Source organism: Rhinopithecus bieti, unplaced genomic scaffold (genome assembly GCF_001698545.2).
Source record: "Rhinopithecus bieti isolate Rb0 unplaced genomic scaffold, ASM169854v2 scaffold_41082, whole genome shotgun sequence".
Classification (NCBI taxonomy): Eukaryota; Metazoa; Chordata; class Mammalia; order Primates; family Cercopithecidae; genus Rhinopithecus; species Rhinopithecus bieti.
In genome coordinates, this window is record NW_016817890.1 from 961,851 (window position 1) to 985,170 (window position 23,320).

A 23,320-nucleotide genomic window follows, 5' to 3' on the forward strand; every position below is an offset into this window, starting at 1 on the left:
AAATTAGCCAGGCGAGGTGGTGGGCACCTATAATCCCTGCTACTTGGGAGGCTGAGGCAGGAGAATCGCTTGAACCCAGGAGGCAGAGGTTGCAGTGAGCCAAGAATGCGCCACCGTACTCTAGCCTGGGTAACAGAGTAAGACTCTGACTCAAAAAATAAATAATAAATAAATTAAAACAGACATTGATGGCCTCTAGGCCAGTGGGTCTCAACCCTGGCTGCACATTATAATCACCTGGGGGAACTTTTTAAAAAAACACCCATGCCCAGGGCCTCATGCTCAGAAATTATGATTTATTAGTTTGAACCATATAAAATAATGGATATTTGCCCATGTTTAACATATAATAAACAGGAATTTCACATTATTCCATCAAATAATTAGTGCTAGATGAGAGCTGGGCATTAAAAAAAAATCTTCTCCAGGTGATCCTCACATGCAGTCACAGTTCAGAACCACTGCTCAAAATTTCCCTCTCTCCTTTTCTCCTCCCCCAATCCCAGCGATGGCAGCCTTCTACCTTCGGAGAAAACTAAACTGGAGAAAACTCAGGGTTAAGAATATTTTAGCTGGGCACAGTGGTTCATGCCAGTAATCCCAGCACTTTGGGAGGCTGAAGCAGGCAGATCACTTGAGGTCAGAAGTTCAAGACCAGCCTGGTCAACATGGCAAAACCCTGTCTCTACTAAAAATACAAAAACTAGCTGGGTGTGGTGGCACGTACTTGCAGTCTCAGCTATTCAGGAGGCTGAGGCAGGAGAATCGCTTGAACCCAGGAGGGGGAGGCTGCAGTGAGCTGGGATAGCACCACTGCACTCCTGCCTGGGCGACAAAGCGAGACTCAGTTTGAAAAAAAAAAAAAAAAAGACATTTTATTAGTCACTGTGCAAAATTAAAGTTGAAAGCTCAGTTAGGTAAGAAAGGCCTACAGACTTTTCCCTCAACCTCCACCTCAAAAACTGTTCCTATTTCTCTGACCCACTGAAGGGATAAGATTTACAACTTGGGATTAGACTTAGGATATATAAAAATGGAGCAAGACTTTTGGCCTGCCTTTATTCTGGGCTCTTCAGACTAAGCAAAGGGGCTCTCCATGGAGTCCTGCCTAACCCGGAGGTTGGCACTGAGATTTGAGGTCAAAGTTCTAATGACCAATAAAATATCTGTCTGCCTTGTTCTGTTCTCCATGTACATCTCTCCAGGAGAAATAAGATGTGGTGATCCGTATAAGATGTGGTGATTGAAGAAAGGATTTGAGTACTCCTGGGCACCAAAGCCAATACCGTTATAACAGTAGTTCATGCCGGGCGCAGTGGCTCACGCCTGTAATCCCAGCACTTTGAGAGGCCGATGTGGGTGGATCACCTGAGGTCGGGAGTTCAAGACCAGCCTGACTAACCTGGAGAAACCCCATCTCTACTAAAAATACAAAATTAGCCGGGCATGGTGGCACATGCCTGTAATCCCAGCTACTCAGGAGGCTGAGGCAGGACAATCGCTTGAACCCAGGAGGCAGAGGTTGCAGTGAGCCAAGATTGCATCATTGCACTCCAGCCTGGGCGACGAGCGAAATTCCATCCAAAAAAACAAAACAAAACAAAAAAAACAAAACAAAAAAACAGTAGTTGAAACCCACCATGATTACACAGAGACAGAAAAAACACAAATCACACAATGACACATTTTATGCTTTTTCATAATCACTAAAAGAATTAAAGTGAACTAACGAGTCCAGATACCTGCAGATACACTGAGTCAAATAAAAAACATGACCTGGCTCTCACCTCCAGCTGCCGAATTGCCGTCTCTCTTTCTTTAATAAGTTCCAAATCCTGCTCAGTGATGGCCACCTCATCCTCCTGGCTCTGCATCTGGTTCCACTCCTCATGGCTGCAGGGAGACAAGCACACTAGGTGATTTCTCCTCTCAAAGGCATAACAAGACATATCTCCAGCATCTCTACTGCCAGCAGAACCTATGCAAAGACATTACCAGGGCTCCACTCCTCTGCTATCAATAAAGTACTGGAGGGCCACATTCTTCATATCTGGAAGCAAAGAGCTGATTATACCAGGAAAACAAAGACTCAGCTTCCATGGACAAAGCTGACATGTAGCAGAATTATGAGGGATGGGACTCCTGGCTGTTTCCATTTAGGGGTATACTCTGTAATCTCACTGGGGCTTGCCGGACAAGGAAAGTAGCCAGAGATTTGAACTCATTGAATTATGTTGCCCCATCATCTTCCAGAGCACTCTCAAAGTGCAAGCTGCATTGGTACCTTCAGTACTAAGTGGGTGGAGAAGAGCAAGCTAAGTGACCTATCAGTGCTTTGCCAGTTAGTTCAACAGAATCACATCTCCTGGTTTTCAAAAATTTCCTTGAGGTTGCTTTGGGTTAAATACCTCTTAACAGGCCAGGCATGGAGACTCACACCTGTAATCCTAGCACTTTGGAAGGCTGAGGCAGGAGGACTGCTTGAGGCCAGGAGTTCAAGACCAACCTGGCTAACATAGCAAAAACCTCATCTCTATTAAAAAACGCATAAAAAACCCTCTTAACAGAAAGCTAGAGAAATGTTGTAACTCTTTATTTCTTTTTATCTTTTTTTTGAAACAGGGGTCTTGCTTTGTTGCCCAGGGTGGTCTCAAACTTCTGGCCTCAAGCTATCCTCCCTCAACCTACCAAAATGCTGTGATTACAGGCTTGAGCTACCTAAGTCTGCCCTCTTTTTTTTTTTTTTTTTGAGATGGAGTTTCGCTCTTTCGTCCAGGCTGGAGTGAAGTGGCATTCACTTCACTCCGGCCCCCAGGTTCAAGCGATTCTCCTGCTTCAGCCTCAAGAACAGCTGGGATTATAGGCGCCTGCCTCTACGCCCAGCTAATTTTTGTATTTTTAGTAGAGATGGGGTTTCGCCATATTGACTAGGCTGGTCTTGAACTCCTTGAACCTCAGGTGATCCACCTGCCTCAGCCTCCCAAAGCGCTGGGATTATAGGCTTGAGCCACCATGACCCACCGCCTCTTTATTTTCAAGCATTTAAAAGGAAAACATATTACTTATTATACTAGATATAAAAGACTTTGAAATTCCATTATTATGCATTTTCCCAACAGTATCATAAATCATACTTCACCTTTACAACGTTTAAATAACGTCCTCTACATGCTAGAGATACAAAACTAAGTAAGATAGAGTTCCCAGGCCTTTGAGGTGCTCATAGTGTTGTTGGGAGGAATGGATGTGTATCTATGCTAAAACATATCAAGTTCTGAACTAATACCACAAATACACCTCTATGGGATTACTCTGGAGAAGTTAAGAACATCATTCAGATGCAAATTGTCTGGTTTCCCTCTTAATACTCCTAGAAGGATGAGTTGCTTCCATTTTATAAATGAGTAAACAGAGACCCAAGAACTCTGATAGGTTTAAATCTGAATTAGAGGTAAGATGACTTAGACCTCTTAATTTGTAGACATGTAGGTTCATACTTATTACTAGGGAGTCAAGCTCTATGCTTAACACATAGACATCAATGGTTTCCTGGAATTTTTTATTCATCTTGAAATTATTCCTTCCATAACTCAAAAAACTTGGAAAAGCCCATGATTTTGACTTTTTAATTTTATTCTGCGGATTATGTTATCTACCCCAGGTACCCCCTTATTTTTGCCCTCTATTTTTTTCATTGATTCATTGATTTTGAAATTAAAAGAAATATAACAAGATAGATTCCCATTTCAACTATCCAGCAGGTTGTATAAATAATTCTATTACCTGTCAAATGAGACCAGCTGCTCCTCTCTTTGCCTCTCTTCTGCCTAGAAAGTAGATGGCATTATTGCTGCTGTCATCCAGAAACAAGTCACAGACACACAAAACAAGGGCTTCTTTAGCATAGTATAAAGAAGCAATATCCTTTGACACCCACAGAATCTGTAAGATTACATAGGACTCTGGCAATCTGTCTCAACTAAGAAGTGGGTGTAAAGTGGTTGAAGAAAATCTGCATTCCAGTTTGAGTCCTGAACAGAAACCATACTGAACAGGGTAGAGAATAATAAGGGTAGGAGAGAGGGCTAACAATAAAAATAACAACAAAATATTTTAAAATTTGGGGGGAGGTAGATTAAGAGAAGTTGAAAAGTTGCAAGAAAACAAAATTTCAGAATATATAAAAATTTTTAAAATGGACATAGCATATTAGGCACTAAAGCAGACTCACTTCAAAAATCAGTCTAATGTAAATGGTGTTACCTTTTTTTCTCCTGAGGTTTTTTGATTTTTACTGATGTGTGGTCAAGAGTATATGAGATCTGGCTGGGCGCAGTGGCTCACGCCTGTAATCCCAGCACTTTGGGAGGCTGAGGCGGGCAGATCACAAGGTCAGGAGTTCAAGACCAGCCTGGCCAACATGGTGAAACCCCATCTCTACTAAAAATACCAAAAAAATTAGCCGGGCGTGGTGGCGGGCACCTGTAGTCCCAGCTACTCAGGAGGCTGAGGTAGGAAAATTGAATCCGGGAGGCAGAGGTTGCAGTGAGCTGAGATTGCGCCACTGCACTCCAGCCTGGACAACAGAGCAAGACTCCGTCTCAAAAAAAAAAAAAAAAAGTATATGAGATCCTTGAGAAAGTTGCTAATCAATCTATCATCAATATATATTAAACTCTGAAGACATGGGATTTGGCATAAACACACATAAACTAACCTTTCTTTTCTTTTCTTTTTTTGAGACGGAATCTTACTCTGCCGCCCAGGCTGGAGTGCAGTGGTGCGATCTTGGCTCACTGCAACCTCTGCTTCCCGGGTTCAAGTGATTCTTCTGCCTCAGCCTTCTGAGTAGCTGGGACTACAGATGCATGCCCCCACGCCTGGCTAATTTTTGTATTTTTAGTAGAGACGGGGTTTCACCATATTGACCAGTCTGGTCTCAAACTCCTGACCTCATGACCCGCCCACCTCGGCCTCCCAAAGTGTTGGGATTACAGGCATGAGCCACAGTGCCCAGCCCACTAACCTTTATTTTCAAGAAGGCTGCTTCAAATCGTGGCAGATTTTGACTTAACAGAATTTATTGAGAACGTATTATTCTGTACATTATTTTGTTTAATTCTTATAATAACTGATTTATCATAGTCTCCTCTTTGGCACATAATAACATTTTTGAAAAATAGTATTTCCAACGGTAATTTATCTAATACTATTGAATTAAGAAAGTTAGGCAAGCACATAGAGTTACTTTAAAAGGGAATTTACCAGGACTTTTGGCATTTGGTGAAAGACTAGCAATCGAGTCTTTCAGGTGTTACTGTTTGATGAGGAAAAAGTATGCTTTCTAATCAAGCTATAAGAATAAATATCATTATTATTAAAAAATCAGCCTAATGAATGTATTACTTTTATACTTTAAAAACAGGCCGGATGCGGTGGCTCACACCTGTAATCCCAATCCCAGCACTTTGGGAGGCCGAGGTGGGCAGATCACTTTGAGGTCAGGAGTTTGTGACCAGCCTGGCCAACATGGTGAAACCCCATCTCTACTAAAATACAAAAATTAGCCAGGCATGGTGGCAGGTGCCTGTAATCCCAGCTACTCAGGAGGCTAAGGCAGGAGAACTGCTTGAACCTAGAAGGCACACATTGCAGTGAGCCAAGATCATGCCACCACACTCCAACCTGAGCGACAGAGCGAGACTCCCTCTCAGAAAAAATAAATAAATAAAATAAAAATAAAACAAAGCAAAATGGTAAAATCAATGTATTTTCATTTTAAAAGCTTACCCCTTTTATAATAGCAATACAGGACAAGCAAAATGAAGAGAATTTCAAATTTCTATCCACTCAGAAGAACACTGTGGGTTTTTGGGTTTTTTTTTTTTTCTTTTACTTTACCTTTTCCCCAGATCAAGAAATAACACTGCGAGTCCTAAAAGCCCACCCATGTGCCCTTCTCCAATCACAACTCCATCCCTCCCTTTTAAAGTATCTATTATCTTGACTTTGTGAAAATCATCTTCTTGCATTTTAAGAATAGTGAGATATAGCCTTATTCAATATCATTTTGCCTGTTTTTGAACTTTACATAAATGGAATTATACTGTTTATATTCTTTAGTGCTTTTTTTGAATCATTCCAGATTATACCAGATCCATCTCTGATACTGAATGTAACTGTGGTTCAATCATTTTATTTGCTGTATGATATTATAGTGTATGAACATATCACAATTTATCCATTCAACTGTTGACAGACATCTGGATGTTTCCAATTTTTGACTACTACAAACAACGCTGCTATGCACATTCTTGTACATACATCCTGGTATAACACATACAGGTTTCTCTAGGGTAGAATTGCTGGATCACAAGGTGTTCCAGATGTGTTCTGAAGATAGAGCCAAAAACAGCCAAAATGTTTTCCAAAGTAGTTGTTCTAATTTATACCACTGGCCAGATAAAAAAGTTCCCATTGCATCATATCCATAATGACAACTCCCAGTGTTCACAGAATTTTTAACTTCTTCCCTCCTTGTGGGCATGAAATAGTATTTCATTGTTATTTTAATCTGTCATTTCACCATTACTAAAGAAGCTGAGTACCTTTTCATTTGACCATTACTCAAAATAATACTAATGTGTTTATTTGCTCCATGAGTATAAATATCAACAGGATGGAGCAAAAGCAATGGTGGGGGACTGGTGGCGGGGAAGTGGGGATGGTTAATGGGCACAAAAAATAGGAAGAATGAATAAGACCTAGTATTTGATAGCACAACAGGGTGACTATAATCAATAATAATTAATTATATTCAAAAATAACTAGAAGAGTATAATTTAATTGTCTGTAGCATAAAGGATAAATGCTTGATGGGATAGATACCCCATTTATCATGGTGTAATTATTATACATTACATGACTGTATGAAAGCATCTCATGTACCTCATAAATATATACACCTACCATGTGCCCACAAAAATTAAAAATTAAAAAAAGGCAATGGTAGTGATATGGTTTGGCTCTATGTCCCCACCCAAATCTTCTCTCGAATTGTATTCCGTGCAGAGGGAGGGACCTGGTGGGAAGTGATTGTATCATGGGGGTGGTTCTCCCATGCTGTTCACATGATAGTGAGGGAGTTCTCATGAGATCCTGTTGTTTGTTAAGTGTCTGGTACTTCCCCTGCACTCTCTTTCTCTCTCTCCTGCCACCATGTAAGACATGCCTTGCTTCCCCTTGGCTTTCTACCATGGTTGTAAGATTCTTGAGGCCTATCCAGCCATGTAAAACTGTGAGTCAATTAAACCTCTTTTATTTACAAAGTATCCAGTCTCACGTAGTATCTTTACAGCAGTATGAAAATGGCCTAATACAGGTAGATAAAATGGCTCAAGGCAGTGGCACCAAATTGCCTAGTATTATTGTATTCTTCATCACCACACACAGTATTTTAAAAGTCAGTGTGTCCTCAAAGCCATACAAATTATTAATTAAACCTTGACCCCTCAATACACATCTTTCTACTATTCTGTATCGTGAAATGGGAAGTGCACATAAACTACTTCTGCTGCATAAAGAAATACAATGTTTGTCTCTAGGAAAAGCACTTGTGTAATGGAACTGCAGGCTGAACTAGCCGCTTTTTTTAGGGAATACCATTTTTACTTATTCAATATAATTTTATAAGAACTTACTAAAAACTTATTTAAACACTTTAAAACTTTTATGAATGTAAACATATAAACTTTTCAGATGGGTATTTGGCAGACAACTTCTTGAAAATAAGTATGAGCCTGTCACTTCAAGGAAAACAACAGAGGGTGTTTGTTGCCAATGATAAAATGTAGCTTTCAAGTAAAATAAAATAGAATTTTGGAAGACTTGTATCTACCACTGTAAGAGTTTCTGAATATTTAAAGACTTTTCTGGAGAAACTGATGGAAACGTGTATTTTTTTTAATATTGTAAAATGAAATGTATCGATATTTGGAAGAGCTGTCTAACTCAGGGAACCAATATTATCCAAATGATAAATGCATGATGCTATAAAAATCATGCATGGATAAAAGATCCAATCAAAGTATAACATAGACCAACAGATGTTAATGTAACAGAGTATGAAGTCATTATAATGGTTTTAGATTCTACAATGCAACTAACTTTTGTCAAGTTTTGATGTAGTATCAAAGAAGAGTATCAAAAATGATCTGAAAAGGTTATAAAATATTCCTTTTCAATTGTGTATTTCTGCCAGCTTGTATTTTCTTCAGATACTTCAACCAGAACAACCTATCACAATAGACTGAATATAGAAGCAGATACAATCCTAGACGAAAAAAGCTGAGACAGTTCATCACCACTAGACCTGCCTCATAAGAAATGCTAAAGGCAGTTCTTCAAGCTGAATGAAAAGCGTAATAATTAGTAACATGAGAACATATGAAAGTATAACATTCACTGGTAAAAGTAAGTAAATAGTCAAATTCAGAATATTCTAATACTATAATGGTGGTATATAAATCACATCTTTAGTATGGAGGTTAAAAAACAAAAGCAGCTATGAATAGCTGTCTTCTGGTAAGTCAGACATTAAAAAAAAAATTTGCAAAAATGAAAACAATGCTACTATGTCCACTAATTTTTTTCTTGGAAAACAATTTGTTTTAATTAAAATCTAATTTAATTCCTTCTTTCCCCATGTGCATAAAAAAATCTAATTTATATTCATGTTAATACATAATAAGTGTATTATTCGTAAATGAATAAAGAAACATTAAAATTTTTCTCAGTTTTAATTTCTAATACAGTATACATCAATAGATATGACTCATATAAACAAAACTTCTTTGGGGTCTGATATGGTTTGGCTCTGTGTCCCCACCCGAACCTCACCTTGAATTGTAATAATCCAAGGCGAGATGGTCAATGGTCAAGGGTGAGACCAGACGGAGAAAACTGAAGCATGGGGACAGTTTTCCCCATGTTGTTCTCGTGATAGTGAGTGAGTTCTCACAACATCTGATGGTTTTATAAGGGGCTTCACCCTTCTCTCAGCACTCATTCTCTTTTTTTGAGATAGAGTCTCACTCTGTTGCCCAGGCTGGAGTGCAGCGGCGCAGTCTCAGCTCACGGCAATCTCCGCCTCCCGGGTTCAAGCGATTCTCCTGCCTCAGCCTCCTGAGTAGCTGGGATTACAGGCATTGGCCACCACGTCCAGCTAATTTTGTATTTTTTAGTAGAGACAGGGTTTCACCATGTTGGCCAGGCTGGTCTCGAATTCCTGACCTCAGGTGATCCACCCGTCTCAGCCTCCCAAAGTGCTGGATTACAGGTGTGAGCCACTGCGCCCGGCCAGAGAATTTAATGATTTTTATGAGTGTAATGGGTTCCTGAGATCAAAAAGTTTGATAACTTTTGTTCTATTGAGTTGTATCTTTCTTTTCATACTGATTCATGGGAATTCTGGGTTTTTTTTTTTTTTTTTTTTTTGGAGATGCAGTCTTGTTCTGTTCCCCAGGCTGGAGCGCAGTGGCACAATCCCAGCTCCCTGCAACCTCTGTCTCCCGGGTTCAAGCGATTCTCCTGCCTCAGCCTTCAGAGTAGCTGGGATTACAGGCATGCACCACTACGCCCAGCTAATTTTATATTTTTAGTAGAGACAGGGTTTCACCATGTTGGCCAGGCTGGTCTTGAACTCCTGACCTCGTGATCTGCCCACCTCGGCCTCCCAAAGTGCTGGGATTACAGGTGTGAGCCACTACGCCTGGCCGAATTCTTTATATATTCTAAATGCTAGTCCTTTGCTATTAAACATACAGCAATGTCTTCTTCCTGTCTGTGATTTATCTTCTCACATATTTACCACTTTTTTTGTTCATTTCTTTCTGCTTTTCAGACTTTCCATCTGAGATCACTTTCCTTCCACTTGAAATACATTCTTTAGAATTTCCTTCAATAAGGTGCTGATAGAAAACTCTCTTTTGATTGAAAATGTCTTTAATTAGCCCTCATTCTTGACATATATTTTCACTGGATTTAGAATCCTAGGTAGGCAGTTATTGTCCTTCATCAACATTCAAGAGCACTCTACTGGCTTCCACTGTTGTTGAGAAGTCAACTGTCAATCTAACTATTGTATCTCTGAAGGTATTCTAATGTTTCTCCAGCTATCTTTGTGACTTTTCTCTTTGTCTCTGGTTTGAAGTTTGTCTTTGATATATCTACATTAGAGATTTTATTTATCCTGATTGGGATTTGTTAGTCTTCTTGAAACTGTAGGCTAGTATTTTTAATCAGTTCTGGAATATTATCAGTAATTATTTCTTCAAATATCACCTCTGATCTATGTTTGCCCTATTCTCATTCTGTAACTCCAGTTAAAACTACCCTAGATCTTTTCTCTCCATTCTCCATTTCTCATAATCTTTCTTCCATATTTAAATTTTTAACCCCCTATGCTACATGCTGGATAATATCTTCTAACCAATTTTCTAGTTAAACCACCCATCCACTAAGTTTTTAAATTTCTGTATTATATCTTTCCATTTTAGAAATTCTTTTGACACTTTTTCAAAGCTTTGTGTAGTTTCCTGCAGAGGTTTTCAGCTTTTTATGTCTCTAAACACAGTAAGTATAGTTGTCTTATAATTCTAATATACAAAGTCTCTGTAGGTATATTTCACTTCACTGTTGTTTCTACTAATTCTTGTTCAGAGTAATTTGTTTCTTTGCACACATGGTTATTTTTAGTGACTGGTACTTACTGCCCTAGAAAAATTATTTGAGAGTATTATTTCAGGGCTAGGATAAAGGTGTCTTTCTAGAAGGAATCTGTTTGCTTCTACCCTGCACATAGGTGACTGTACCAGTCCAGGACTACTGAACCATTCAGGTAGGATGAATTTGAGCAGAAAATCTGCCTGAAGAAGGTTACTTTGTGGTAATCTTGTCTGGATTTCTCCTCCCTCATGCCCTCTTCCTCCATCTGCTCAGTTCAGTGCTAATGCAATCTTTTTGCAATCTGCTGGGGGATAGGAGAGTTTACTTTTGACTTAATATTCTAAGGATATAGTCTCTTATGGCCCAGTTCAATTTGAGTTGTACCTTCTTTTATATTCTCCATCTTGCGTGGACCTTTGGCTTTGACTTTTATCCTCCTCATGCCATGAGGATATCAAAACTGAAGTTCAAGTTTGCCTTCAGTAAAGACACTCAATGCAAAAGCAGTTTCAGTGTTCTGCTGACCTCTCAGGCTTTATCTTAATATTTTCATAAATCTTTGATACTTTTGAGAAGCTGGATTTTAAAATCCAGTATTTGGTCATCCTTTTCAAAACAGAGGGCTAGTCCAAATAAACTAGCCCATTATATTCCAGGACACAGATTCATTATTTTATTTTCAAGTTTTAACGTTAAAACCAATATATCAAAATAAAAAAGAAAATTAGACATAGTTCTTCCTCCTGTATCTCTTAACCCTCATTCAGATTCCTGTCTAGGCTATGATCACATGCATACATATTTTTTACGTAGGTTACACCAACCTGCCATTTTCACAGCAGTTAACTTAAATGTTTACTGGTCAAAGAGAAAAAGGAAAAAAAAACACAAACTTGGGAAAGAACATTCTGATATTGCAAAGGTCTTCTTTTGGGAATCAACTTACAGAAAGACGAGATCCAGCTCTTGCTCTGGCAATACTCTCCTTTTCCTTTTCGGATACCCTTCTCTGCACAGCCTGGAAATTGTTTAAGGCTGCAGAGAAGTCATTCATGAGGCGTTCCTTCTGAAGTCTCTGCTGGCGCTAAGGAAATCAAGCAAGAACTTGAGATTTCATATTAACCCAGAATCACTTGGTTTTAATCTACTTAAAAGCAAAATTATATCCCTTAAAGATTTCCAACTAGGAACATTAATATGAAATAGTCTCTTCTTTAAATTAATAAATGTGCTCTTTGCTAGCTTAAGTCCCTCGTTAATACTTATAGACCAAGTCAGAATTTTTCTTCTTTCATTCTGACAAACCTGGGAACTGGGTTGCATTTAACTTCTTCTTTTTTTTTTTTTTTTTTTCTTTTCTTTTCTTTTTATTGAGATGGAGTCTCTCGCTGTGTCGCCCAGGCTGGAGTGCAGTGGCATGATCTCAGCTCACTGCCAACCTCTGCCGCCCGTGTTCAAGCGATTCTTGTGCCTCAGCCTCCTGAGGAGCTGGGATTACAGGTGCCCGCCACCATGCCCGGCTAATTTTTTTATTGTATTTTTAGTACAGACGGGATTTTGCCATGTTGGCCAGGCTATTGTAGAACTCCTGACCTCAGGTGATCTGCCTGCCTTGGCCTCCCAAAGTGCCGGGATTACAGGTGTGAGTCACTGTGCCCAGCCTGTATTTAATTTCTAAAGTAATCTCCAAAGAACTGCAATTCAGAATTTTGGTGCCCTGGAGAATATAAAAGAGAATAAATACCTCTGGACTACAATTGAACCCAAACAGAGATGGGTTTTAGCTAAAATGTTAAAACCCTATTCATCTATATTGAATTCACAGCTTCCCTGTAAACTATAGAAGCATTTCACAGGCTTTTAGTGAGGTTTAAAATCTTTGAGACTTGATAAGTACTTTGTTTATCTACAGACTACCTCTACTAAACTTGTTACTTCTGTGTCTCAAAAAACATATGCTGAGATTGGGCACAGTGGCTTACACCTGTAGTCCTAGCTAGTATTTTGGGAGGCTGAGGCAGGAGGATCACTTGAGCCTAGGAGTTCAAGACCAGCCTGAGCAACATGACAAAATCCTATCTCTACAAAAAATAAAAAAAAAATAGCCGGGCGTGGTGGTACACATCAGCTACTCAGGAGGCTGGGGCAGGAGGATCTTTTGAGCTGGAAGGTTGAGGCTGCAGTGAGCTGAAATCATGCCAGGTACTCCAGCCTGAGCAACAGAGTGAAACCCTGTCTCAAAAAAAAACAAAAACAAAAACAAAAAAACACACACATACACCATATACTGACAGCATTGTCCTGTTCTAAGAACACAGAAGTGAAAACTCACCCCTGACCTCAAACAGCTCACCATCTATTTGTAAATAAAGGATATAGACAGACAAGTCACAAAGTCAATTATAAATAACTGCTATATCCAATTAGTACTACAGAAGTTCAGAGGCAGGAATAATCAGTAAGAACTCAAGTGGTCAAGAAAGGCCTCAAGAGAAGGTGGACAGTGAAGTAAGAGGAAGGAATGAATAAGCAGAAAGAAGGGGTAAGGCAAATCCAAGCAAGAGAATAGTGTGAGCAAAGGCATGGTGGCAGAACTTGAAGAGGATCTCTAGGCAGACCATTTGGTTGGAACTACAGGTTTAGTAATGAGAGTAGCTAAAATACAAAATTGGAAAGGTAAGAAAGGGGCCAACCGTAGCAGGTTTTAAATGCCAAGCTAGGCCAGGCACAGTAGCTCACGCCTGTAATCCCAGCACTCTGGGAGGCCAAGGTGGGTGGATCACTTGAGGGCAGGAATTCAAGACCATCCTGGCCAACACGGGAAACCCCGTCTCTACTAAAAATACAAAAAATTACCTGGACATGGTGGCAGGCACCTGTCATCCCAGCTGTTGGGAGGCTGAGGCAGGAGAATTGCTTGAACCAGGAGGTGGAGGTTGCAGTGAGCCGAGATCGCACCATTGCACTCCAGCCTGGGCAACACGTGCGAAACTCGGTCTCAAAAAATGAAACAAAAGGCCAAGCTATTGGGAGGCTGAGGTGGGCAGATCATGAGGTCAGGAGATGGAGACCGTCTGTCTAACATGGTGAAACTGTGTCTCTGCTGAAAATACAAACAATTAGCCGGGTGTGGTGGTGCACACCTGTAGTCCCAGCCATGTGGGAGGTTGAGGCAGGAGAACTGCTTAAACCTGGAAGGTGGAGGTTGCAGTGAGCTGAGATCGCGCCACTGCACTCCAGACTGAGTGAAAGACCCAGGCTCCCTCTTGGGAAAAAAAAAAAAAAAAACAACCAAACGAATGAGTTTGAGGTTCAACCTCTAAAGAACAAAGAGCAATGAAGATTTTTGAGCAAGAAACATCATGGGTACAAAATAGTAACTTAAAAAAATTAGTCTGTGATGGTGTAAAAGGTGGAATGGAAAAAAGAAACAAGTCAAACAGATCACTAATTCAATAGTCTGGGTTGAAGGTTAGGAGGACACAGTATCAGTAATAAAATCATAAAAAATGAATTTAAGAAACATTTTGACTGGTGGTGGGGAAAGAGAGATAAAGTCAAGAACAACTGAAATTTCAAACCTGAAAGAGTGATGGTAATACTAAAAGCAAATTTTTTTTTTTTTTTTTTTTTTGAGACGGAGTCTTGCTCTGCCACCCAGGCTGGAGTGCAGTGGCCGGATCTCAGCTCACTGCAAGCTCCGCCTCCCGGGTTCACGCCATTCTCCTGTCTCAGCCTCCCGAGTAGCTGGGACTACAGGCGCCCGCCTCATCGCCCGGCTAGTTTTTTGTATTTTTTAGTAGAGACGGGGTTTCACCGTATTAGCCAGGATGGTCTCGATCTCCTGACCTCATGATCCGCCCGTCTCGGCCTCCCAAAGTGCTGGGATTACAGGCTTGAGCCACCGCGCCCGGCTAAAAGCAAATTTAGATGAGCAACTTTTTCTTCTGAGATTTTTATTTTGCATAAACAAAATTACAACAATAACAGGGAGGACATCATTCCCTAACCTCACCATGCAAAGTATTATCATAACTTTTAAGTACACCATGAACATTTTCCATGTTAACATACACTTTACAATTATGTTTTGTTTGTGTTTGTTTTTGAGACAGGGTCTTGCTCTGTCACCAAGCTGGGGTGCAGTGATGCGATCTCAGCTCACTGCAGCCTCAACCTCCCAGACTCAAATGATCCTCTCACCTCAGCCACCTGAGTAGCTGGGACTACAGATGTGTACCACGATGCCTGGCTAATTTTTTTTTTTTTTGAGATGGAGTCTCGCTCTATCACCCAGGCTGGAGTGCAATGGCACAATCTTAGCTCACTGCAAACTCCGCCTCCTGAGTTCCAGCGATTCTCCTGCCTCAGTCTCCTGAGTAGTTGGGATTAAAGGTGCCCACTACCACGCCCACCTAATTTTTGTATTTTTAGTAGAGATGGGGTTTTGCCATGTTGGTCAGGCTGGTCTCAAACTCCTGACCTCAGGTGATCCGCCCGCCTCGGCCTCCCAAAGTGCTGGGATTACAGGCATGAGCCACCATGCCCAGCTAATTTTTGTAGAGATGTTGCCCAGGCTGGGTCTCAAACTCCTGTACTCAAGCAATCCACCCGCATTAGCCTCCCAAAGTGCTGGGATTACAGGTGTGAACCACTGTGCCCGGCCATGATCTTTAATCACTTACATATATTCCATCAAGTTGACCTATATTTTACGTAAATATTCCTTCTAGATTTTTCACAGTTATTAAATATTATAAAGTTAAAGTGAGCTCCAATGTAATAGCTAATATTTATATAGTGCTTACATTGTACCAGTACTACTGTTAAGTGCTTTACATAATAATTCATTTATCTCTACAATGACCTATAAATTAGGCATTATTATAGTCCCAACTTTACACTTCAGAAAACCAAAGCACCACAGAGGCTATGTAATTTGCCCAGGATCACACAGTAAGTGACAAAGATGGATTTAAATTCAGGAAATTTGGCTCCAGAGTATATAGACTGTGTGTGTGTGTTTGTGTGTGTGTGTTTACCTTCAGAATTTTTTTTTTTCCCTTAGGGGTAATTAGCATGAGTGAGAATATTAAGTCAAAAGGCACAAACTTTTCTGTGATGTTAAGTATTGTCAATGAACTTAGTTAAGGGGTTTGGGTGAAACATGAGAAACTCAGTATAAGACAAGTTTTATATGAAGGTAGTTTATTTCAGGAGGAGATGTCAGAACATGAATTGAAGATATGGGCCAAGCACTCAGAAGTGAAAGGGTTAGACTGGAAAAAGATCTGGAGGTCATGATCACAAAGTTGAAAGGGAGGTCATAAAAGCAGGTGACTCCTAAGGAGAAAGCATAGAGTGAAATAATTCCAGGATCAATGGCACAACCTTGGGGCATGCCCACTCTTAGGAGGATATGGAGTCCAGGAAGGAGGCTGACTCAACTTGGGGATCTCCAGAGTTGGGGGATAGAATGAAAGACAGTCATGGCAAGAGGAAAGTTTCAAGGCAGATGGGGGTCGGCAAGAGGATCAAAGGAAACAGAAAAAAAGTGAATAGGCCAGGCATAGTAGCTCACGCCTGTAATCCCAGAACTTTGGAAGGCCGAGGCAGGCAGATCACTTGAGGTCAGCAGTTCGAGACCAACCTGGCCAACATGGCGAAACCCTGTCTCTACTAATAATACAAAAATTAGCGTGGTAGTGTGCACCTCTAGTCCCTGCTACTTGGGAGCCTGAGGCAGGAGAATTACTCTAACATGGAAGGCAGAGGTTTCAGTGAGCCAAGATCACGCCACTGCACTCCAGCCTGGGTGATACAGTGAAACTGTGTCTCAAAAAAAAAAAAAAAAAAAGGTGAATAAAAACTCTTTATGGCCAGGTGCAGTGTCTCATGCCTGTAATCCCAGCACTTTGGGAGGCCAAGGTGGGCAGGTCACCTGAGGTCGGGAGTTCAAGACCTGCCTGACCAACATGGAGAAACCCCATCTCTACTAAAAACACAAAATTAGCTGGGCGTGGGGGCGCATGCCTATAATCCCAGCTACTTGGGAGGCTGAGGCAGGAGAATCGCTTGAACCCGGGAGGTGGAGGTTGTGGTGAGCTGAGATTGCACCGTTTGCACTCCAGCCTGGGCAACAAGAGTGAAACTCTGTCTCCAAAAGAAAAAAACAAAAAAAACTCTACAAAGGGCCAGGCGTGGTAGTTCATGCCTATAATTCCAGCACTTCCGAAGGACAAGGAGGGAGGATTGCTTAAGCCCAGGAGTTTGAGACCAGCCTGGGCAATATAGCAAGACTCTGTCTCTATAAAATGTTTAAAAAGTAGCTGGGTGTGGTGGCACATGCCTGTGGTCCTAGCTACTCAGGAAGCTAAGGTGGGAGGATCACTTGAGCCTGGGAGGTTGAGGCTACAGTGATACAGTGAGCCACGACTGCGCCACTCCACTGCACCTCAGCCCAGATAACTGAGTGAAACCCTGTCTCAAACAAACAAACAAAAAACCTAAAAAGCCACTGGACTAGGTAACTTGATCACTGATGAAAGTATGTAAGTATGGAAAAAAACTGAAAGTAGGAGTATGGTTTGATGTATAAAACAGTAGTGAAAAGATAGGTGATGGGACTAAGATTAATTAGATGAGAAAAGAGAAGAAAAACAAAAGGATACTGAGCGTAACAAGAGGGGAATCAAGGAATTATATTTCACCAGGAGAGTATGTCTATAGATCTATTTCATGTTCTTAATGATCCAAGATAATGGAAAGGAACAACAGCATGCATAATCCAAAAATAACTTCTATTTGGTTTTGGAAGACATTTGATGAATTTTGTTTTGGTAGCAGATTTGATTTTCTATTTATATTTTGCTTAGGCTACTACTTAACTCTTAAATACTTCCACTACTCTGCATTAGACCCTTCGACTCCTTTTTTGTTACTATGAAAACTATCTACAAGTGTGTATTCCCTAAGTGCATGCTTAGGAGGAAGAAATGGGTAACCTGGCAGCAGTTTGGAGATATTGGATGGCAAGGGAGAAATGGCCCATAACTGAAACATCAGCATGAGTAACAATTAGAATAACATATATAGACAACCAAAGGGTAACTACTTTGTAGCAGGATGACAAAGCATCTTCTTGTCCTCCTCTCTTTTCTGCAACTTGGGGCCAAAACTCCAGATATGCTACATGGAACAGTTTATTAGGTTAAACTAGTGATTTTCAATTTTTTTTGACAGAGATTTACAATAAGAATTTGACATCATGGGCCAGGCATGGTGGCTCATGCTTGTAATCCCAGCACTTTGGGAGGCCTAGCTGGGCAGATCACCTGAGGTCAGGAGTTCAAAACCAGCCTGGCCAACATGGCAAAACCCTGTCTCTATTAAAAATACTCAAGCCTGTAATCCCAGCACTTTGGGAGGCCGAGACGGGCGGATCATGAGGTCCAGCCGAGATCGAGACCATCCTTGGCGAACTTATTTGGTGAAACCCCCGTTCTACTAAAAAATACAACAAAAAACAGCTGGGCGAGGTGGCTTGTGTTCGGCCTGTAGTCCCAGCTTACTCCGGGAGGGCTGAGGCAGGAGAATGCGCGTGACCCGGTTGTATGGTGTTGTGTGTATGGAGGCTGGAGTGCGAAGTCTGTGGGAGTGTGTCTCCGGTCTCAAAAAAAACAAAAAAAAAAAAAAAAAAATTAGCCAGGCGTGGTGGCTGTTTTGGTTACCTTGCAATCCCAGCTACTTGGGAAGCCTGAGCGCAGGAGAATCACTTTGAAACCTGGGGAGGTGTTGGAGGTTGCCAGTAAGGGCCAAGATTGTGCTACTGCACTCCAGCCCTGGGCGACAGAGCATTGTGTCTCAAAAAGAAAAAAGTATTTGACATCATGGATCTTCTCTTATTACATACATACACATATGTATGTATGAAACAAAAGTGTTGCATATAACAATTTTACTGGCCCGGGGCGCGGTGGCCTCAAGCTTCTTGTAATCCCAGCCTTGGTTAGGCCGAGACCAGGGCGGATCATGAGGTTTTTTCAGGAGATCCAAGACCATTCTCTGTGCTAACACGGGTGAAATTTTCTCGGTCTCTACTAAAAAAAAAATACAAAAAACTAGGCTGGGCGAGGTGTGCTGGGCGGCTGTGAGGTCCCAGCCTACTCGGCGAGCTGGGTCAGTGTGATGGGGAGAATGCATAAACCCTTGTTTTTGAGGCACGAGGGGCTTGCAGCTGACTGAGATCGCGTTTTCCCACTCAACTCCAGGCCTGCTTGGCGGGCCTGACAAAGCGTTATGTAAACAATATTTACCATTATTACATAGTATAGACTCTGATACTTCTACTCCATTTAAGATTTTTTAAATGCTCACCTTAATACACTAAAATGACTTCATGTTCCACTACCCACAACCCATACTTTGAAAAACAACCCAGGACAGGGAAGTTGAAAGGCTTTGTCTTCAGAGCTATCAGATATAGGACATTATCATTTAAAAGTTCAGTAATAAAAGCAATATAAAGGCCAAGCACAGTGGCTCATGTCTGTAATCCCAGTACTTTGGAAGGCCAAGGCAGGAGGATCACTTAATCCCAGGAGTTTGAGACTAGCCTGGAAAACATAGCAAGACTCCATCTCTACAAAAAATTTAAAAATTTAGCTAGGTGTGGTGGTGCACACTTGTGGTTCCAGCTACTCAGGAGGCTGAGGTGGTAGGAACCCTTGAGTCCAGGAGTTCAAGGTTGCAGTGAGCTACGATTGCCACTGCACTCAGCCCGGGTGACACAGTAACACCCTATCTCAAAAATAAAATAAAACTAAAAAAGCAATAAAAGTTAAGTGCCACCACAAATGGCATAGAAGCTAAAAGCAAAACAGAATCATAATAGGAAGGTAGATGCAGAAAGTTTTTTTTTTTTACTGGAGACCTGAGGTACATCATGAATGACAAGTCAAGCCACGATGAAGAAGGGACACATCTGACTTTGGGAATGTTGCATATTAAGGGAACAATGAATCTCAGTAAAAATTGTGTGTTTCTAAAGGATTTAAATGGCCACTGAAGAAAATGACTTGAAAAGAGAACCCTTTTTCCCTGAGCAGTTCCTTAACCTGAGTGAGACCTATGAATAACCCATGACAGAACCTGAAGGTAACTGCAAAACATGAAAGAAAGATGTTTCATTAAAATCTATAGATAATGGATACAAAACAAACTAGGAAGGCTGGGCATGGTGGCTCACGCCTGTAATCCCAACACTTTGGGAGGCTGAGGCGGGAGGATTGCTTGAAACCACAAGTTACCCTGGGAAACAAAGATGCTATCTGTACAAAAATATTGTTAAAATTAGCTGGGTGTGGTGCCACATTGCCACATGCCTGTAGTCACAGCTACTCAGGAGGCTGAGGGGAGGGGACTGCTTGAGCCCAGAAGTGGGAGGCTGCAGTGAGCTATGACTGCACCACTGCGCTCTAGTCTGGGTGACAGAGGGAGACCCTGTTTCTAAAACAACAACAACATAAAAATAATAATTAAAAAAAAAAAAAAAAACTAGGAGAAAGGAGCAAGCCTACAAACATAAAACTGCTAGCCAAACCCCAAAGAGATGTAAACATTGAGATTCCTCTTCAGTTAACTCCATTTTATTAATATATTAATAATATGTTATTAATCATAGCAGCAGCCACCACATATTGATTACCTACTAAACGCAGGCACTTTGCCACATATGGTGCACACATTCTTTCTATTGCCCCAACAGTCACATATCCCCCACTTTATGGATAAGAAACTAAGGTGCAGAGGATGTCTATCAATCCAGCACCAAAGGCCAACTTATTTTTTTTTTTTTTTTGTTCTACATACTGCCTTTCTACTAACGCAAAGTCCTTTCCTATTAATAAACAAAACAGAAAATACCAACCTGTTCTGAAGTAGATAAGGGAAGGGGCAAGGACCCTAATTCTTTCAGCAATTCATTTGTTTCCTTGGCGAGCTGATTTGTAGAGTGTTGTAACTGTTGCCTAAGAGAGAAAAGATATGTTTCAGGATGTTGTCACTTCTTGAGAGGGTTATACTCAGAACCACTTTGTTCTCAAAGTGTCTCATAATGTAGGGAATGAAGGGCCTTTTGAAGAAATGAGTCCCTAGATGCCCAGGTTCACAACAAAATTCCAGAAAATTACCCAGGCAAACCCATTTCAAGGTACCTTCACTGAGCAGAAACAATCTGCTTTAATAATCTGCTGAAGAAAGCACAGATCAGGAATTTTAACTCTTTGAGAAGAGAAGAAAAGCATATCAGCAGTTCTCATAAAAATATAAAAAGAACAATTGCCGCCCACATCTAAATCAAGTAGTTTAAACATACTGAACTCTCTTATTACTGCCATAGTCCGCTGACTAGAATCTAGGCACAGACAGTTAGATGAAATGTATATTAAAAGCATAGCTTCCTACCTACCCTAGGGAACAACCTCCAAAGATCTAACCCCATGGTCTTGCTTTAAAAAGCTGGCTCTTGGCTGGGCGCAGTGGCTCAAGCCTGTAATCCCAGCACTTTGGGAGGCCGAGACGGGTAGATCACGAGGTCAGGAGATCGAGACCATCCTGGCTAACATGGTGAAACCCCGTCTCTACTAAAAAATACAAAAAACTAGCCAGGCAAGGTGGCGGGCGCCTGTAGTCCCAGCTACTCGGGAGGCTGAGGCAGGAGAATGGTGTAAACCCGGGAGGTGGAGCTTGCAGTGAGCTGAGATCCAGCCACTGCACTCCAGCCCGGGTGACAGAGCGAGACTCCATCTCAAAAAAAAAAAAAAAAAGCTGGCTCTTTTCTAGCCTTATGCTTGGCTTCCTATCTGCTCTTTATACCTGACTTTCTGGCTCTTCCCTCTAAAACAAAGAAGCCCTACCTGTTAAAAATACAAAAGGAGTAGGGAGGAAGGGGAATTGAAGAGGAAATAATATGTAATATATTAAGTGGAACTGAAAGTAGTAGAAATACAAAAAGTACTCCTTTCATTTGTGGTTTCCTCTACTATCCAGCCATTTCTACAAAGGCTTTCTGGGACGACAGTGAAACCACATGCTATGATCTGAATGTTAGTGTCCCTGCAAAATTCATATGTTGAAATCCTAATTCCCAAGGTGGTAATACTAGCAGATGGGGTCCTTTGGAGGGTGATTAGATCATTAAGAGTGCTGCCCCCATGAATAGAATTGGTGTCCTTATGAAAAAGGCCCCAAAGAGCTGCCTCGCCTCTTCCACCAAGTGAGGACACAAGAGGAAGGCACCACCTATGAAAAGGTAGGCCCTCATCCGACTGTATCTGCCAGCACCTTGACACTGGATTTCCCAGCCTCCAGAACTATGAGAAATAAAGTTGTTGTTTATAAACAACTCAGTTTATAGTGTTTTGTTATAGTAGCCCAAATGGGCGAACACACCACGCTACTAATTATTAATGTTTTTTTTGGACTGCAAATGGGCCTCCAGGATTTAAAAAAGAGTCAAAAGCAAGAGGGACTCAATCAGTGGCTTGAATATCCCAGGTAGTACTAAAATACCCAGAGATATTTCACATTTCCCTGGAAAAGCTCACAAATAATAGTCATTCTCTCACCTCACATTGTCTAGGGTAGGAAACAAAAAATAATGCTCGATATATATATATATACACATATATATGTACATACATATATAGATACACATATATAGACATACATATATAGATATATACATAGATATATATTTTATATTTATATATTTATACATTTATATATTATTTTATATGTATATTATATATATATATATGTATTTTGAGATGGAGTCTTGCTCTGTCGCCAGGCTGGAGGGCAGTGGCACGATCTTGACTCACTCCGACCTCTGCCTCCTGGGTTCAAGCAATTCTCCTGCCTCAGCCTCCTAAGCAGCTGTGACTACAGGTGTGTACCACCACGCCCAGCTAATTTTTGTATATATTTTTTTTGAGACAGAGTGTTGCTCTGTCACCCAGGCTGGAGTGCAGTGACGTGATCTCAGCTCACTGCAACCTCCGCCTCCCAGGTTCAAGCGATTCCCCTGCCTTAGCCTCCTGAGTCGTTGGGACTACAGGCATGTGCCACCATGTCTGGCTAATTTTTTTTGTATTTTTAGTAGAGACGGGGTTTCACCATGTTAGCCAAGATGGTCTCGATCGCCTGACCTCGTGATCCACCCGCCTTGGCCTCCCAAAGTGCTGGGATTACAGGTGTGAGTCACTGCTCCCAGCTTGCTCAGTACCTTTTAAAGATGAAGAACAGCACTAAAAGCAGAAATGGTGCAGAAGAGGATGTGATAAAAAGAATCAGGAGTCCCTACTATCAGTCTACTATTCTCTCCCTCAGGCTCCCCTTGGGCCATTCTGATTACATTTTGCTAATAATATATACGCAGTAGTCCCTCAGTATCCATGGGGGACTGGTTCCAGGGCCTCCTCCTGCCAAATCCTTGACATAAAATTGCATAACATTTGCATAGAACCTATGCATACCCTTCCATATACTTTATTTATTTATTTATTTATTTATTTATTTATTTATTTATTTATTT

General features: G+C 41.0%; 1 protein-coding gene across 2 annotated transcripts in view; it reads right to left on the bottom strand.

The window, feature by feature from the left end:
* Positions 1–23,320, bottom strand: part of STX12 (syntaxin 12) — a 56,326-nt gene that overhangs the window by 10,206 nt on the left and 22,800 nt on the right. For both annotated transcript variants that reach the window (XM_017856445.1, XM_017856446.1), the window contains exons 3-6: positions 20,654–20,753; positions 11,672–11,809; positions 3,784–3,827; positions 1,788–1,893 (exon numbers count right to left, since the gene is read on the bottom strand). In XM_017856445.1, coding sequence (XP_017711934.1) covers positions 1,788–1,893; positions 3,784–3,827; positions 11,672–11,809; positions 20,654–20,753 — 388 coding nt within the window. The remainder of the gene's footprint in view (positions 1–1,787; positions 1,894–3,783; positions 3,828–11,671; positions 11,810–20,653; positions 20,754–23,320) is intronic.